The sequence below is a fragment of the Anas acuta genome, chromosome 12 (assembly GCF_963932015.1).
Source record: "Anas acuta chromosome 12, bAnaAcu1.1, whole genome shotgun sequence".
NCBI lineage: Eukaryota > Metazoa > Chordata > Aves > Anseriformes > Anatidae > Anas > Anas acuta.
This window is the reverse complement of record NC_088990.1, coordinates 16,500,520-16,517,900: the sequence shown is the minus strand read 5'-3', so window position 1 is coordinate 16,517,900 and position 17,381 is coordinate 16,500,520. Positions and strand designations below refer to the sequence as shown.

Below are 17,381 nucleotides of genomic sequence, written 5' to 3'. Positions count from 1 at the left end.
ATTTATACCAATCCTACTATTCTGTTGGTGATAGTATCTGGGTAGAAGAAAAAAGCACTTCAGTACATGTTTTATAATGGCACCAATAATATTTAAGCTTTATAGGTCCTTAATTTAACAAGTAAAACACTTGCTTTCTAAACTCCATTTTCTTAACGCACAGTTTTTGTTACCTGTTCTCATTTTGAGCAGCATTCAAGAAGTTTAGGGTGTAAATTATCCTTTTGTTAAAATAGATATGCAGGCATTGACTGAAGTAAGATTCAGTGGGACCTGGATTATTTGCTGCTGGTGCTGTATTGATGATTATTTAGTGCTTTGTTGACTCAGTTTTCTAAGTTGTCTGTCTTCTGGAGTAGAAAAAGGGAAATTCTCTTAAAATTTAAGAGAAACTTCTGTTTTTTGAATATAATTTGTTTCTGTGCCTGATGACTTTTTTTTTTAAGACACATTTTGTAAGAAATCTATTATTACATTTTTTTGTTTCAGTGGAGAAAAGCTATATAGTATTTCAATTAAGTGATTGTTTTGCTTAATATCATAATAACCATGCAAGGCACTGGATATGTAGCCTGCTACAACTCAGCTATTTCTTTTATATGACTTTATTTTCTTTAATGTAACAAAATCTAAAATCTAATCATAGCATATTTTATTGTTTGTTTGTTTGTTTTTTGTTTTTTTTTTTTTTTTTTACCAATTTTAACATTAGATTTACTACTTTACATATGAAGTAGAAGGAACGCATTAGAAAAATGTAACTGCTCCCATTTTCAAGAGATGTGAAGAACTGTGCAAATTCATGTGGTACAACTCTTGCTTACCTAAATCAATATGTTTTATCTGAAACCTAACCTGAGGACCTAGTCTAAGAATCACATAAGAACAGGATTTGCAGTCATGTATATGAGTAGGTGTCCTAAACAGAAGTTGAATCTCTGATCCAGTTGATCCAAGGACAGCTGGATATAAGTGTGCTTTTCTGTTTTTATCCTCTGTTCACTATGGTGTGTAACTTCTGTTGCTGTGTCTGAATTTCATAGAAGTTCTCTTTCATCTGATTTGCTCGTGATCCACATGTATTACTAATTTTCACCGCAGTAAATGAGAAGGCATTCTACTTGGCCGTCCTGAAAAGTGAGCACTGGGGCTCAAGCAGCCAGCATCCATTTTGGTTCTTGTAGGACATGTCTGAGAAGTGTACTGCCATTAAAATGTGTGAGCCAGTTTGGGAGGTGGCAAACAGAATGCCAGCAGAAATGTATCTAAATGCTGACAGTGTTTAACAGGCACAGAGGTTACATGTATTCACCTCTTACATGGGAGACCTCAAGTATATCTCTGAAATTTGATGTGTTGCCACTTCAAAATTATACATGTACACCTGAGTAAAGACTCACTAAAAAGTCCATCTGCTGAGTGAATACTAAATATCAAAATGCATGTGAATGACACTGAGCAGACTGTGGAACTTAGTTTAGAAGTTAATTAGAAGTTTAATTACAAGACTGAAGATGACAGCACTTTTGGATATCAGCAGTGTGATTCCAGATTCTTTGGATACTGGTATAAATGAGACTGTTGTTTAGGGCTTGAATCTCTTCATTATCTTCTGATTCTGTTATTGTCACACTCCATACTAATACATCGGTGGTGTTTGAAGTTTCGGAACCCCCACAGCTCCCCCTCAGGCTTTTCATGTCAATATAACTTGGCAGGTGTTCTTTGTTCAGAACACTCAACTGCTGGTCTCTTGTCGCTTCATAATATATCAGTTATGATTTCTTAAAAATAAGTGACATTGTATAACTAATAAGGGAATGATAATGCCAGGAAGAGGAATTATAGAGCAGGCAGCTTTAGTGAAAGTCTCTTTTTGCAGGTCTGGTAATAGTATGTTTTCTCAATCACGTGTCTCCAGGAAAGATTGCAAACTACTTTTACTGCTTTACATTTTAGTTTCCTTTAGTTTTTACTTATGAATTCAAAAAATTAGAAATGTTGAAAGTGTTGTCAGAAACCAAGCTGAAATTTGCTGTGCATCAGAAACCAAAATAAATCTCTAAGTACTTACTAGTCACCAGTAATAAAAAGAAATATAACAACTTCTTTCAGCAACTGCTTCTCTTTGTTAGTGAGTTCTTTAGAATTTGTTTTCATGAATAAAATTTTGCTGAATTTTTCACAAGTAGCATTTCATGTGAGTTTGAGAAGGGGAACGATGCCTTTCATTTGAAGTGTTGAAATCTAAATTCTGGTGGTAAGATCTTATCCTGGAAGAAAAAAAAAAAAAGCTGAAAAGAGGAAAGGATAAAAAAAAAAGTGTACTTGGTCTTGTTTGTTTGTTTTTTGTTTGTTCTTCTTATTTTAATACATGCAATTCAGTTTCTGGAATATTTCAGGTGTAGCATACATGTATAGCACAGGACTAGGTGAACCGTTGTGGGTTTGAGCTTTTATTACAGGACACAAAATCTTAATTTCCTAGGTTGTTCCTTCTTTGAGTTAACTAATTCAAGAAGTACTAATTCAAAATTTTCACCCCACTTTACCCATTCTCACAGGTGCAAATTTCATTTGTTATGTGTTTAGCTACTTGGGACAGTTTAAGACTGCACTCCATTTCAGGGCTTCCCAGAGCTGTTCTTTCTGCATACACACTCCTCCAGCAGATAATGTGAATCACGTCAAATTATGTCAGTGTTCTGAAATGTGAAAAAACATTCCTTAATAACCAAGCTGTCACTTCCAGGATATTTCATTTGTTGCTTTAAGGCAGTTTCAGTTTGTGTCTTGTCAGATGAATGGCAACTGCAAAAATTCACAGTATTTTCTCCAGAAGGAGAAATTGCTTCAGCTAGGTAAAGAAATACAAAAAATTGTGCCCAGTGTGGCCAAGTTAAAGCCCGAGGCACACCTACTCCATTCTTTCTTCCACTCCAAAAATGTTTATTCAGTACTTATCCTAGAAGTACAGGTACTGATAGCATTCAGTGTGTTCTGATGTTGTCACCACCACCACTAAATGTTCATCATGCTATGTGATATCTAAAACAATCTGTTCTTTTTTAAAGGAAACAAGGTAATGACAGCTGATGCTGTGCTACAGCACATGCAAGCTGTAACTTACTGTTTCCATCAGTCATAATGATAATTCAGTGTGTCATTAATAACTTAGGCTGTATGCAATACTGAAATGAATACAGAAGAATAATTTATAAATCATTTGCATGCTGTTGAATGTAATTTCTGCAGTGCAGTCACACTACATGGGCAGAGAAAAAGCTCCCACCAATTTGGATGTAAGACACTGCTTTGCTTTTCTTAGAGAGGTCTGTATCTCTCTACATATCTATATTGCTATATATCACTATATGGAAAGAGAATAAGGTTAGATAGTAACTCAGGATGTTGAGTTAACTTTCATGTAATTTCAGGATATTAAGAGTAAAATATAAGTAATTAGACAAGTCAAGCGATAAATGTTCTGAGAGGAGATGAAACAGCAGTAAAGCTAATGTCAAACACCTCTTTTTCATTTCTTACATTTTTTATTTTATTCTGATTCTGTACATCCTCTCACACTTGTTTATTTTTTTCTTTTTTTCTTTGGTGTTGATCAATATGTATATACTTGTAGCATAGTATACGTCTAGCAAGTATATTCAGTATGTATGGTGTATATCAATATGTACTAGCATCGCTAACATTACACTGAGCTCTCAAGTTGCTGCCCTTTCTTTTTCTTTTCAAGGATGTTTAAAGCTTTTTCTCTTCTAAGCATTAGCTCTTTAATTCATTGGATTTGTTGCAATTTATACTCTATTATAATGCTTTGCTACTTAAAACCTTCTTGTGCAACAGAAGGTAGTTCCATTCATACTGGTTAGATTGTAAAGCTATCATGAGTATCAATTGAATTCATTTCTGAAATAAAACAATGAATTTTCTTGGCTGGGTTTTGAATGTGTGACAACTGAAAGGACAATAGGATAGATTAATTATCTCAACTCTAAATATTCTTTTTCTGTACTTGTTTGTAATTGAAATAATCTTTTCCAGTTTAATGTGAGGGTTGTAGCAGTGTGTCAGCTTTAAATTTACATTACTCTTTTTAGGGTTTTTGGTTTTTAGAAAAATACATTACTAGCTTCTGGTGTGAGTTACTATTTCTTAAATAAAATTTCATTCGGTCATTAGTTTTTCCAGTAGTTATACCTATGTTAGTGATAGCAGAAGCTTTTCATCTAAGAAACTGGAATTTAATAAGGAATGGGGATACAAAGTGGTCTACCGAGATCCTTCATATTTAAGCAGGATAGATCATCTCTATTGCTGTATTCTATTCATTGAACAAGTAAAATTTTTGTTGGCTCAAATTTCTATGATAGCATAGGAAAATCAGTGTAGCAAGTATATTCAAACTATATAGATTTCAGAATATGTGCAGACAACTTGTGTGTGTTAGCACTGTGGAGTAGCATTGGCCTTTATGTGAAGCTCAAAGCTTTCTGACATCTGTCTTCTGAAGGAAACTAATCAGTTGGAATTCTTCAATTGTGCTTGCTCTGTATGGTGAATCTTTTTGCATTGATAGCTAAAAATGAGACAATCTCTGTCTATTTTGAAATACTTTTGTTCCAAGACAGGAGAGAGACCACCTAGAATCCAGATTCAGTGGTAGCTATGGTGATATCAAAGCCAGAATTCTGCTGTTTATGCTGCACTTGTCCTGCTGATTATTTGAAACTGCACAATGCTGTTGGCAAAGCTAGCATCGTATCTGACATGTTGAACTAACACATGTATTGTTTTGTAAATGAGAGGGTTTTTTAATAAGCCTATCTTTAGTTCCATCACACAGGACATTTGGACACTTAACTGTTTCTTCTGGTCCCCTATTCATAGCTGGTAGGCAGAGCAATTGCTAAAAACCATGTATAGTTTGTGCTGTAGTTTAGGAACATTTATTAAGTATGGTGGCAGATATTCACTGTAAATCACTACCATTTCCTTTCACATAAATTTCCCTTTTAAAATAAAACCTCTTATAAATGAGGAAGAAAAAAATGTGCAAGAAAAAAAAAAAAAATAGAAGTCCAAACATTTTTCCTGGTTTATATCTCAAATTAATTAATCTCAGAACAATTCAGAACATATAAAAATATATGTTGCTATATGTATATATATATATATAAAGGTTAGTCTAAAGAATAATTCTATTGTATTGTTGTGTTTTTTTTTAGTTAATATTTCTGTTATATCACTCAAATACCTCAAGTAAAGCAGCTCAGTATGAGAACAAGATCTTGCTAGCATTGTCTAACCTTTTATCTTGGTGTATCATGCTGAAATAGTAATAATAATTAAAAAAAAAAAAAAAACTAGAAGAAACTTCAAATTTATTGAGAGTTGATCTTAAGTTACTAAATACTTATTACTTTAATTATATCAAAACCTAAAGTTTTGTTTTGTTTTGTGTTTTTTCCCCACAAACCTCACTTAGCAGTGTTGTGAAGCCTATTGGATGGTGCTTTTAGAAATATCATGCACTGCAGGTAACATATGTCCATGGAAACATCCTGAGTGTAAATACAGTGAGATAACTATTCCCCTTGCTCCCACCAAAAATAAAGAAAAAACACACTGGGAACCTTTGGTGTAGGAAAACTTAAAACAGTCTTAGAAAATGTACCATTCCCTATTCCAGATTCTATGGGTAGAATAAGAATATGCGATATTTAAGAATATTGAAAATACAGAGTCAGTACTTCAGGAAAGCTGTATTGCCACAGACCAGGCTCTGTGGGGCTCCAGAGCTGATGGCTTGGCTTGTGGTGGTTATAGAAACAGCAACTGGAAACAATGGAGTAGAACATTTTGAATGCGTTTTCCTTATCCTTACCTTCTATTGCAATTTCCCTTTGAGCTCAGGGACAGATTGTAAGTCTGTCTTGATCCTTCTGTTCTTGAAGACATCTACCTTTCTCTCCAGGAAACACTGACTCCACAATTTTAAAAAAGGAGAAAAGCAACCTATCCAGGAGGAGGACAACAGTTAATTGAAGACACGTATTCTTACAAAGAGCTTTTGTTATAGATAACATGCCAATATTTAATTATACGCATTTTTTTTATCCTATCCCCAGGAACTGGCAAGTTTTTAGAAATGTCAGAGAGAGACTGAAATGAGGATAATGAGTACTGGAGTCTCCAAAGGAATGTTTCAAAGTTACACTGTAAATGTATTAAATGTGATATGGAAGGCAGAGTTAATTACATGCAGGTATGGGAAGTAGTCTCGATAAGCAGGATGCCCTACAGCCCTAGTGGCATGCTCACATGTGGCGGTTACTGTTTTAGAGATGTCATGGTTGCTGAGCAGTAAATTGCTGTTGTTTGCATGGAGTCAGCAGTGCTGATCAGCTGCAGAGGACACAGAATAGAGGAGTCTTTGTTTTGGTTTGGTGGGGATGAACCATACCTGAAATACAGATGAGGAGTTGTTAGTCTTACAGGCCTGGGGTAGAAGGACTTACCACGTTGTATTACATCAGGTAACTCCTTCTTTAGAGAATTAAATTTACAGTTCTGTCTGCTGTTTTGTCAGTTCAGTAATGATAGTTCTGTTGGCTTTTGCCTGAATATACTCAAAATATTTTAAATGTAGATAGTAAATGACAACCATTCTGGTCACTTCAGTGGCCATCTTATAGAACTATGAGTGAAGAGCTGGAAATTTGGTCTGATGATGAAAAAAGAGAGTGCATTTAATAGACTTACTTCTTACCTAGCTAGTGGTGTTTGTTTCACCTCAAAGAACTAAAAACTGTGAAGGATAATCTTTCCATGAAGCACTGCCTTTTTCACTTGGAAATGACAGCATATATGTCTTGCTGCAGGCTATCAGCTTGCTGGAAGGTGACTGACATTCGGTCCCATGTCACTGGCTGTGGGGAGTTCTCCTTACCATGGCATATGTACCCCTGAACATAAATGAATTTTCAAAAAACTTTTACTTCTGGTCTGCTGGAAGTGATGAGTTCCTAACGTCTGTGTTTCTGATTCTCTTCTTGATAACAACTTGCTACTAGTGCCAGAGCTAACTTCTGTGTTGCATTCATGTTCTGAAATGGGTACAAAAATGCAGCATTGTACAATTTCTGGGCTTACCCTGCCACAGCAGGATAGCGTGTTTTTGTCTCCCCTCACAACTGCAAACCAAGTAACAAATGAAGTTGTCCTCAGTATGAAATGAGGGCTGTTGGAATGAGAGAGCCTTCTCTATCAAAGTTAGGCATGTCCAATTCAACATACACATTTCTACATGCAGTGTGTGGACTGTGCTGCTTTCTATATCTATTATGTATCAGACGTATTGCATACACAAAAGCAAGGCCATCTTTAGTCCGAGGATGGGGAAAAAACCTGCATGTATGTAATATTTTGACTGCCAAACTTCAAACATAACACAAACTATTTCCTAAAAGAACAGCATGAATTCTAGATCTGTGTTTCATTGTCTGTTGGATTTCTGAAAGTTCCCAGCAGCTGCAGGTGGTCAAGAAAAATGGCCGAGCATTTGGGATTTCCAGAGACAGGGTTACCAAGTTATGCCTAGTAAATGTATTCACAGTAGCTATTAATAACTGTAAGTGATGCATAGTTTTTAACAGTGTTGACTATTTCCTGTATTTAACAGTGGTGCTGTTTACTGTTTGTCCTTGTCTGTGACAATTTTCTATTCATTGCTTCTGCAGTCATCACTGGTTTAACCCCAAAAGCCTGTCTAGGAGACACGCTGAGTTGTTTCTTAGTGTGAGCTATAGTTTTTTGAAATGACACTTGAATGTAGCTTGACCTTGTCTGTACTTGTGACCAAGCAGGTCATACCAATTTTTGGTTTCACAGTTCTTATTGCTATTCAATTGCCATCAACTATTTTGAGACTGATTACTCACTAACAACTGCTTTGTAATACAAAGAAAAGTGCGTTTCCTTGCAAGTGTTTGTCAGTGTTCCTCCACCTAGTCCAGGTCTGTCTGCTGCTTGCATTTTCTTGCTGTTCCTTTTTCTAGTTGTCTCCCTTGGAGACTCAGCTTTGCGTCTTTGCTGGGTTCCTGCCAGCCTTCAACATTTGAGACTGTCTCTTCAAGATTTTTAAAATACATTTTATTGTGGGAAGAATAAACTTTTGTAGGCTGGTAGAGAAGAGGAGATAGGGAAGTATGGAGTAACGTATCATTTAATTCCTGCTTAATAGCTTTCCCGCTGTTTTCTCAAGGATGTCCTTTCTGATAATCCCTTATATTTGCAGTTGTTCTATTTTCTGCTAGTCTCCCTCTTACAGCCTCTTTCAATTTAATTTCTGTGCCTTCCGTCAGGATGATATCACACAGGTAAACTGTCATTTATAAACACCCCTCTAAATATGTGTTTCTTTCATGTCCATTTTGCTACTCATTTTCAGCATCGGTCACACAGTTCATTGCCATGACTTGTATTCACAGTAAAGCTTCTTGAAAGGGATGCAAATGATTCTGCTGTTAAGCTGAGCTGCATCTATACATTAGGTCTGTTCCTTCTTGAATCACAGCCTACTCTCTCCTGTGCAAAACCTTTCCCTTCTGTTGCTTACATCCCACAAAATATATGCTGATGCTTCATTCACTGTAGAATTGCTCTCTGTTAATTGCCTTGTTCTGAAAAGCGTTAAGACTATTGCCCATTATATATGTCCGAATGAAACAAGCTCTGGGAAACTTGAGAACTGGAGAGGGTGAGCTACCTCTTCTTGAGGAGGAAACCAACTGCTGGGTTCTCTGGCAGTATGTCTAAATAGCCTGGAGGAACGTAAAGTTGTAGAAGAGAAGTGCTCGGTGTCAAGGCCGTAAAGATGACCCAAATTATCACCTCTTCTAGGGAAAAGAGAATTGTCCAGAGTCTGTTGGAATCAACTAGGGTACAAAATGTGAGCTGAATGCACAGATATGCTTCCATTATGATATTTTTTTCTACAGATTAAGGTCATTTAGTTAAGTCTGGTTTAATTTCTGAAAGAGGCTTTTTTTTTTTTTTTTTTTTTTTACCACTGGCACTAGATTGATATCATCTTTACCTTTAGTTGCTTTTTATTTTTCTAAAAGATTCTTCAATGTGTTTGGGAAGATAATGGACTGATGACTGTATGTATCACTTCAGGCAAAGGCTTGCTGTTTAGCAGTTAACAGTAGTTAATGCAATCACAGAATCACCTAGGTTGGAAGAGACCTCCAAGATAGCCTAGTCCAACCTCTGACCTAACACTAACAAGTCCTCCGCTAAACCATATCAATAAACTCTAAATCTCGATGTCTTAGGTGCTGTATTCTCTAAGAGAAACCTGTAGAAATGCCTCATTGTACTCAAGGTAACAGCATCAGACATTGTATGTAATGAGGATTAAACCTCTTATTCCTGTACCATTAGTAGATGTGAAAAAATGTCTGAAAGTCATTGGTTATAGGACATAAAATAAAGTATTCCAAAGTGAAGGTTCTTTATTTAATAATTGATTAAATATCTATAGAGATACAGCTAGTAAGCAACTACTGGTTCATTTCCCAAACAGCTGAAATCAGTCCTCCCTGGCCCTACCTTGTGTTGCTTCAAAAGTGAAAGTTTAATGCAACATATGTAGCGTATTGGGTAGAATTAAGATGTAACTCAACCTTCTAAATACCAAAGACCAACAACACTTGCTCAGTGATCTGAAGTCAGAATAACTGTGCCAAGGCACGTTTTTCTGCAACGGTGAAAAATATAAAACTGACAAGGAAAATGAAAGCCAGTTACTTTCTATTTACTGGATCTCCCAAGTATAAATGTTTTCATGTTTTTAATTGCTTTTTCAGTCTTTATTATGTTTTTTAAAAATAGTAATGATATAACAAGACAATAGCACACACATCTCCCCTTATTCCAGTGTAAAAGAGAAATGTACCTTCAGTAAATTTGCTTAGCTCACTTGTTATAAATGGCAAGAGCTAAAGAGCAGCTTACCTAAAGATCCAAAAAAGTGGTGTGCCAGCAGAAGCTTGCTGAAGAAGGAAGAATTCAGTCCTTTTGGATCGTCTGTTGATTCCCTTTCTTTTGTGGGATCTATATAAAGCTAGGCCGAGGCATCTGGATTCCCTGTGAGCTGCAGAATGTCCATATTTAACCCTGAAGCAGTTTAAGCCTTTGTTTAGAAGGCTTTTTACCTGACACCAAAAGTATCAGAATGGCTTCTTGATATCACTGCTGTGCTAGAAGTTGATTAGGTTCTTGACACAAATATTGGCAGTGCTTTGCAGAATTATTATTTTTATTATTTATTGTGGTTATTTTCTTTTTGGTTGTGAGATGTTATTTTCTTTTTGGATGTGAGATGTTATGGAATAAATATCTATCTTACATTCATACCAGTATTTAAAACCTTTATACAATGTATACATGTGTTCTATCTGTATCACCAAATGATAAATGTTTATTAAGAATAATTTTAAATGGTGCTTTTTTTGTTGTTATGTAATCGAAAAATATAGTATCCTTAGTCAAAATGTAATGACCATATGGCAACTGATTTCTCGTTTGTTTTATTTGGGGGTTGTTTAGTTTTGTTTTAAGCACAAGGCATTTCAAATTGGAATCAAAAACATGCAAGTATTTTGTTATTTTAGTTATTGTATCTATTGTTACTCAATTATTAAAGTGTGGGTGATTATGTAGTGGTGTAATAAAATTGTATCGTGAGGTAGAATTGTTTCTTGAAATGCTGTTTATTTTGAAATGCCTGTTCTCCGCCCTAAGGGTACGTGCTTTGAGGCACAGATTCCTCTGCCTTCAGTAAAACATTGTTTTATATTTTAGCAATTTAATTCTCACTCCTTGCTGATCTCACATGTTCTTATGCTTCCAGAAGTGTCTCTTCCATTTCCGTATGGGTATTCATAAAATCATGTATTGATCAGAGTTGCTAAAACTGACCTTTGTTACCATTCATGTTATCAGTGATAGTTTTGTTTCTACCATCTGAAGGAATTTGACCTATTCATTTTCAGTTTCTGCCACAGCGGCCACATTCTGCCAATCCGGACTGCATGACTCCGCACGGGACTATCCTGCATCAAACCTTGGATTTCGATGAGTTCATACCACCAATACCACCTCCACCCTACTACCCCCCGGAGTACACCTGCACACCTGTGGTGGAGGCACAGAGGTGATTCTTCTTCCCTGTTGTTAGTTACTGCATTGCTCTGAGCTACAGACCGTGAAACTCTTTCAAAGAATACGAAGCGAAATAATGTCTTCTGCTTACGTTAGGTGCTTCTTTTCCAGGGAGATTACATATCTGTTCTGCACACTTGTTAGGACTCATGCAGAAATATTTATGTTAAAGCACTGCTGTGATAGAGAAGTGATTGAACTTAACTAAAGGCAAGGATAACAATACCTGAACTTAAAGCAGAACTGAGCGTATAGATAATCCTTTTATGGCTAACATTGTGCACTTGAAGTTGAATGTGAGATTTTATTTTCTAAGGGAATGATTGGTGTATATGTGCGTTGTTGTGGAGTAGTGAAGGACATGAGTGATTGAAATGGGCTAGTACAGATGGCTGGTATCCAAAATGAAATGCGTTTTTTTAAAGCTATACTATGAATGAGGGATTCATTTTGGCGCTCTGCGTTTCCTGAATGAATTTCTTTGTAGTGTATTTGCTTTTGATACAAAGCAAGCTCTACATCACTGTGGCATAGATAATAGTCTGCCAAATAAATAAATAAATCTAATTTAATTTCCTAAGAGTTAATTTGCCTTGTTTGTGTTTTTAAGTAGAGGACTCCATTTGGACTTTCCTCATTCCCCGTTCAGTGCTTTATATGAAGTCACCATTAACAGCCCAGGAATACTGTATCCAACTGAGCTGCCCCCTCCTTATGAGGCAGTGATTGGAGAGACACCTGCTAGTCAGGTAAGGAAAGCCAAAGGAAATTCTTTACATAGTCTCCAAATGTTCATTATATGAAACACTTTCAGATTATTTTAATGATCTAAAATAATTTAGGAGTTAATTGTACTTTGAGTCAGAGGAACCTGCAAGCCCTGAAGGAGTTGGTTTTTTTCAGTAATTAATATCTTTTTTTTTTTTTTTTTTTTTAAAGACAAAAGTAATATGAATTATACATTGTTGGGGGGGAGGGGAAGATTGATCTTATCTGTGATAAGATATTTTTATGTAGTACTAAATAAGGTTTAGAAGGTCTGTTTATTGTTAAGCATAAAATCAATTTGGGTGCTTTTGTAATTGGGATTATGCTTTGCGTGTACATCAGTATCCAACAGCATAACAGCACCTAGCATATAACAAAAATATAATTTAACAAGACATAATTTAAAGTGGCAAAGTCATGCTCTTTCAAGGAGACCATGAGCTTTAATTTATAGATGTATTAACTGCTAAACTTCAGTATCTGGGGTCAGAGTCAGTACCTTGCATGTCCATCTCAGACAGGTGGGTTCCAGAAGCATTTCTCAGATAGCGAAAAGGAGTGGTGATTTTAAATTACTAAGTGGTGGTAATTGCATAGCAAGTTTCCGTCTGCCTGATAGCTGCTGATGAGGAGGGCTTGCAGGAGCAAAATAAGAACAGGTGCTCCATATCAGAAGTGAAGCATATAGGCAGTGCTAAAGCCTACACAGCAACTTTGTACGCTGCTTTTCATGGCAAAAGCCCTAGCCTATTTTTTGCAGTCAGTGTCACAATCAGTCTGTAAATGGAGGAATCAAGACAAAGTCCAAGACAGTTTTAGGTCTTTAATAGGGAACAAATGGAATCCTAAAGTCTTATGTGGTGCAGACGTTCCCATGTAATACACATCAAGCCACAGGACAGTGTGAACTGAAGCCCTCACTTTGCAATGGAAATCACGGCAGAGCTTTAGCTACAGAAGTGCTTCTGGGAACCATTATGTGACAGTAATTATTAATCTCTTACTGAGCATCAAGCAATAGATTGTGTTTGGTTTTAGATGGATTGAGCTCCTTAGAGTTTTATTAAATTGTATCAAATTAGATTCAGTATTCATGCATTTCATACACAACAAATGTCAGCGCTAATTTAACTGGTTGCATCTAAACAAAAATTGCTGTTGTCATCGGTACTGATTAGGAATTCTGGTTTTATGACCATGGAAAAAAAGTTTTCCACACTATTTTCCATAGGAGTTATTGACTAGGGTGTAGAAAAGAACAAGCATATCTGGGTGAATTATACCAGTGACTACTTTGTTTTACTGACTTGTAGTCTGTTCAGACTTGTTGAAAGCATGTTTTTTCTTACCTTTTTCTATTGATAACTTGGTGACTGTTTGCCAGCCTTTATGTTGAAGAATGTACAAATCAGTAAGGTTTGTTACACAAGGCAGTGCAGGAAGCTGTGTAAACCCCCATGCCAACTGTTACATGACTGATCTAACTAAATCTTGTCACTGTTATCTCCTACAATTAAAACTATAATTCTCCTTCCCCCCTCCCCCCAGGCAAGAAGATTAATCAATCACAAATGCATATAAAATACATTCAGAAATTATTTTGGATTTACTAGATTGAAGCTCAGATGGCTCCTCTTCAGTAGTGGAGACTTGCCAAAACCTCAACCTTGCATGTAACTGATTTTATAGGCACTAGACCATTTTATAGGTACTAGACGATGCTACTACATCTGCCAGGTGACTGGCAGAATGTACAAGGCCAATAAACATTTCAGCGCAAGTATTCAGCAGATATTCTTTTGTCATGGTTAAGAATTTGTGAAACGACATGAATTTTAGTAGAACCTTTAGTTTTTAATACACAAACAGCAAACAGCTTTTAAAACATTATTTCTTCAGAAGTCTAGTTAGAGAAAATAATCATTTTATTTTCTGATCCAACTTTCTCCAGCAACAAAAAGCACTCGAGGACACTTCCTGCTTTGGACAAAACTTTACATCCTTTTTACAAGCTTATACTTGCTTCCATAAAGTTGTTCTTGCATTACCTGTTTGAAAATAAAACTACAATTTCCATTTGCAAAAGTAACCTTTTTGCAGTTTGGTAGTAGGTGTTCAGGTTAGAAAATATGTATCTCCTAGCTGATGAAGGCTATTATTTCAGCATAAGCAGTAGAATATTTCTAAAACGCTGATGTAGTGAATAAAACATGTACTAAAGTCATGAATGTGTTGTGCTAGATTGAAGCAGAAGAGTAAGCACTTCCACAGTGAGTTCCCAAGAGTCATCTGCAACTTACAGTGACATCACTGATCTTTTTCTTACCACAGATATGATAGTTTTCTTCAAAGAAAAAAAAAATCTCTTTTTCAAGCATATTTCTAAAAATATGACTGCTTTTGCCTTTTGTTTGGTTTCCAATCCCCTTTTCATGTATTGCTGAGTTAAAATGTTTCTGGTTCTTTTTTATTTTGGGGGGTTATATTCCCAAACCCTTAGGCTTAGAATCACTTCTTAAAATTGTGTCTGAAAAATATTTTTTGATCACTTGGTGAGAGTAAGCTACGGATAGATATGTTTTAGAAATGAGTAGGTGCAGTAAGCTATATGTATATATGCATGCATTAATCTACACAGGCATATGCATTGAAAGCTCTTTTCTTAATAAGTTCAGAGTAATAGTGTCACATTCAATTTTTTAGAAGGCCAGATACAAATTAATCTCTTGACAAAAAGGTTTTCAAAGAGGTGAATGATGGTTATTTCTAAAGTCTGTCACCAACTGTAATGAGCTTTTACTAGTTAATTGTGGCCCTACAGGAGCAGATTTGATTCTTCCTACTAAGGATAGTATCCATCTTATTCCCTTTGACCTGTCTTTCTATATTTTTCACATGTATTCTTATGAGGTGTTTATTGGAGCCTTTTTATTAAATATACATACAGTAATCATAATCCCAAAGAACTGCTGAAAATTTAATGAGGCTGGCAAAAAGGTTCGACACAAAGTCTATTAAAATCAGTAGAAAGAAAAATTTCCAAATTTCAGTTGTTTATGTATGAAGTCTTTCCAGTGGGACTGATTTTGTATTTTGTTGTTACGATTTTCAAAAGTGGAGGAAATTTACCCACTTCGATCTACTCTTTCAGAAAAAAGTCACTAGCGTCATCTCCCTTCAGCGATCTCTGACAGGGTGAAGAACACCCTGCCCCTCAGTCGGGCGGTGCTCTTACAGGGCTTAGAAATACAGCAGGTATTAACATCTAGGCAAATACACAGAGGAAAATACGGTTCTTATGATTGTTTTTGTGGTTATTTTTTGTTCTCCGTCCTTTTTAGGGTGATACAATGTGAAACATAATACAAAAAATACAGAGTATTGGAAGAGGCTGTTTTTAATAAGTTTGAAGCACTGCAGACATGCAGGTTTTGTAATGTGACCATGCAGCCCCAGCTGCAATGTATTCAAGATGAATTTAGCTTGTTGATTCTAGAAAAAACAAACTAACAAGTGCTTTAAGCACGTTGCTTTGCACTGCATTTTTCCAGACCCAAAAACATTGTAAGATATTACAATTAGGTTTCAGACTGAATAGCAGCAGATAGTTATTTCATGTTGCCAGCTCTGTATTGTTCAGATCATCAGTGCTATGCTTTGTTTTGGTAAACTGCCGACTAATGTACTGTTTTGTTAAACAATTTTCATTTAGGTCACTGGTACTGATCAGCAAGTATCTGAATCAAGCTTGGGTGAGAGGAACATGACCCCGGGCTTCAGCACGCAAGGTGATTGATCATAGTGTTATTGCCGTCTACTTGGCTGAGATATTTTTGTGTAGGATTTTTGAGTGGGCTTTTACTTCTTTTTTTTGCCTTTGCCAATGTAGAAAGAAGGATTTGCTTCCAAATTGTTCATGGCAAGAACCTTTTTGCAGCCATAAAAGATGTGGCTGGAAGCACAGAGGAATTGAGAAGGGAGTTCTGTTTAACAAAGCATGCTCTGTAGCTCCCCTGGAAGCGTACTCATTGTGATTAAAGCCCTTTGAGGCAGCTACGACAACTGTCATTTCTCTTTGAAGAGTTCTGCGTATAACAGGCAGTTTGTTTCTCATTGTCAGCAAACATGAGCGCCTGTATGATAGTGCACGTGTCCCCTCTGCATGCTGTAGTTACCCTGCATGGCTTCCAGCAGCCCAGACAAGAAATGTGCTTCCTGAAGCACAGATGTGAATGAGTAAAAAGCTCAGAGCATGTTATTTTAAGTTAAAAAGTTACTAAGAGAGGCCTCCTTAACGTGTCTGTTGCTGTGGAGGGCCCTCTTAAACGCAGTTGTTTCAGCTATGTGGATTGAGTGATGCTGGGTAGTTTGCATTAAATAATTACTGTAGTAAAGCTTCCAATAAATACTTTTCATATAATTTCATATGATGAACAGACTGATAGGTGTTCTCAGTTAGTACACTTATAGGCAGAGAGGAGCAGCCTGGCAAGGAGAATCTGATCTTAAACATAGTGTCTGTTCTGCATGTAATTGAAGGACTTCAGTTTCCAGAGCCATCAGCTGTCACCTTTAACTACTGCTAAATATTCAAACAGACAAGCTGATGTTTGACAACTGCAGTGGAGTATGATAACTGAAGGTGACTGGCCTTTAATTTCTGCTATTAACAAGGACTAATGCACAGCTAGGTACTAAAATTCAAAAGTACGTTTGGACTTCACATCTGTCAAACCCCTTCTCCTGCTTTGTGTAGTACTCGGGGAAAAAAAAATGCCCATGGAAGAGTAGCACAGTATGAAGCTGTAAGTACCGTGTAAGGCCCTTGAGTGGTGGAAGTACAGTGTAAGGCCCTTGAGGTTGAAAATGGTACAAACAACCCCAGTCTAGCTATCAGTTAGATCCAACCAAACCAGAGTTAAGACAGTGAAGATCTCTGCTCTGAAGACAGGCATAAACTTGATACTTTCCTTTATCCAGTTACCCAGATAACTTCATAGGTGTTTCAAAGCCTCAGTTAAAAGAGTATGTTGAAAAGAGTCGTCTCATTAGGTAAAAAATGTTTGGGGACCCATCACATATATAAATGGTCCAATAAAGTACTGCAGTTTGAGCAGTGCATGTTAAGCATTTTTAACATAGTGTAGCTGCACAGATGTATTTCCATAAGTGATTATAATGACCTTTTTGGCAATCTTGTAATTGTGTTGGAAGTATTACAAATCTATTGCCTAGGAACCCCAAAAGAAAATAGTTGGCTTGATCTATTTTATGTAAGGAAAAAATGTCTTTCATAAAATCTAATTTCGTAAATACTTGTTTTTCATGTTGATAGTTAATTTCTGCCTATTGTGAAAAGCTTT

At 36.3% G+C, this 17,381-nt stretch overlaps 1 protein-coding gene across 8 annotated transcripts in view; it reads left to right on the top strand.

The window, feature by feature from the left end:
* Positions 1-17,381, top strand: part of ENTREP2 (endosomal transmembrane epsin interactor 2) — a 136,232-nt gene that overhangs the window by 108,062 nt on the left and 10,789 nt on the right. For 7 of the 8 annotated variants that reach the window (XM_068696035.1, XM_068696036.1, XM_068696034.1 and 4 more), the window contains 3 exons: positions 11,082-11,242; positions 11,861-11,999; positions 15,731-15,806. In XM_068696035.1, coding sequence (XP_068552136.1) covers positions 11,082-11,242; positions 11,861-11,999; positions 15,731-15,806 — 376 coding nt within the window. The remainder of the gene's footprint in view (positions 1-11,081; positions 11,243-11,860; positions 12,000-15,730; positions 15,807-17,381) is intronic. The other variant, XM_068696030.1, reaches the window with a different exon arrangement.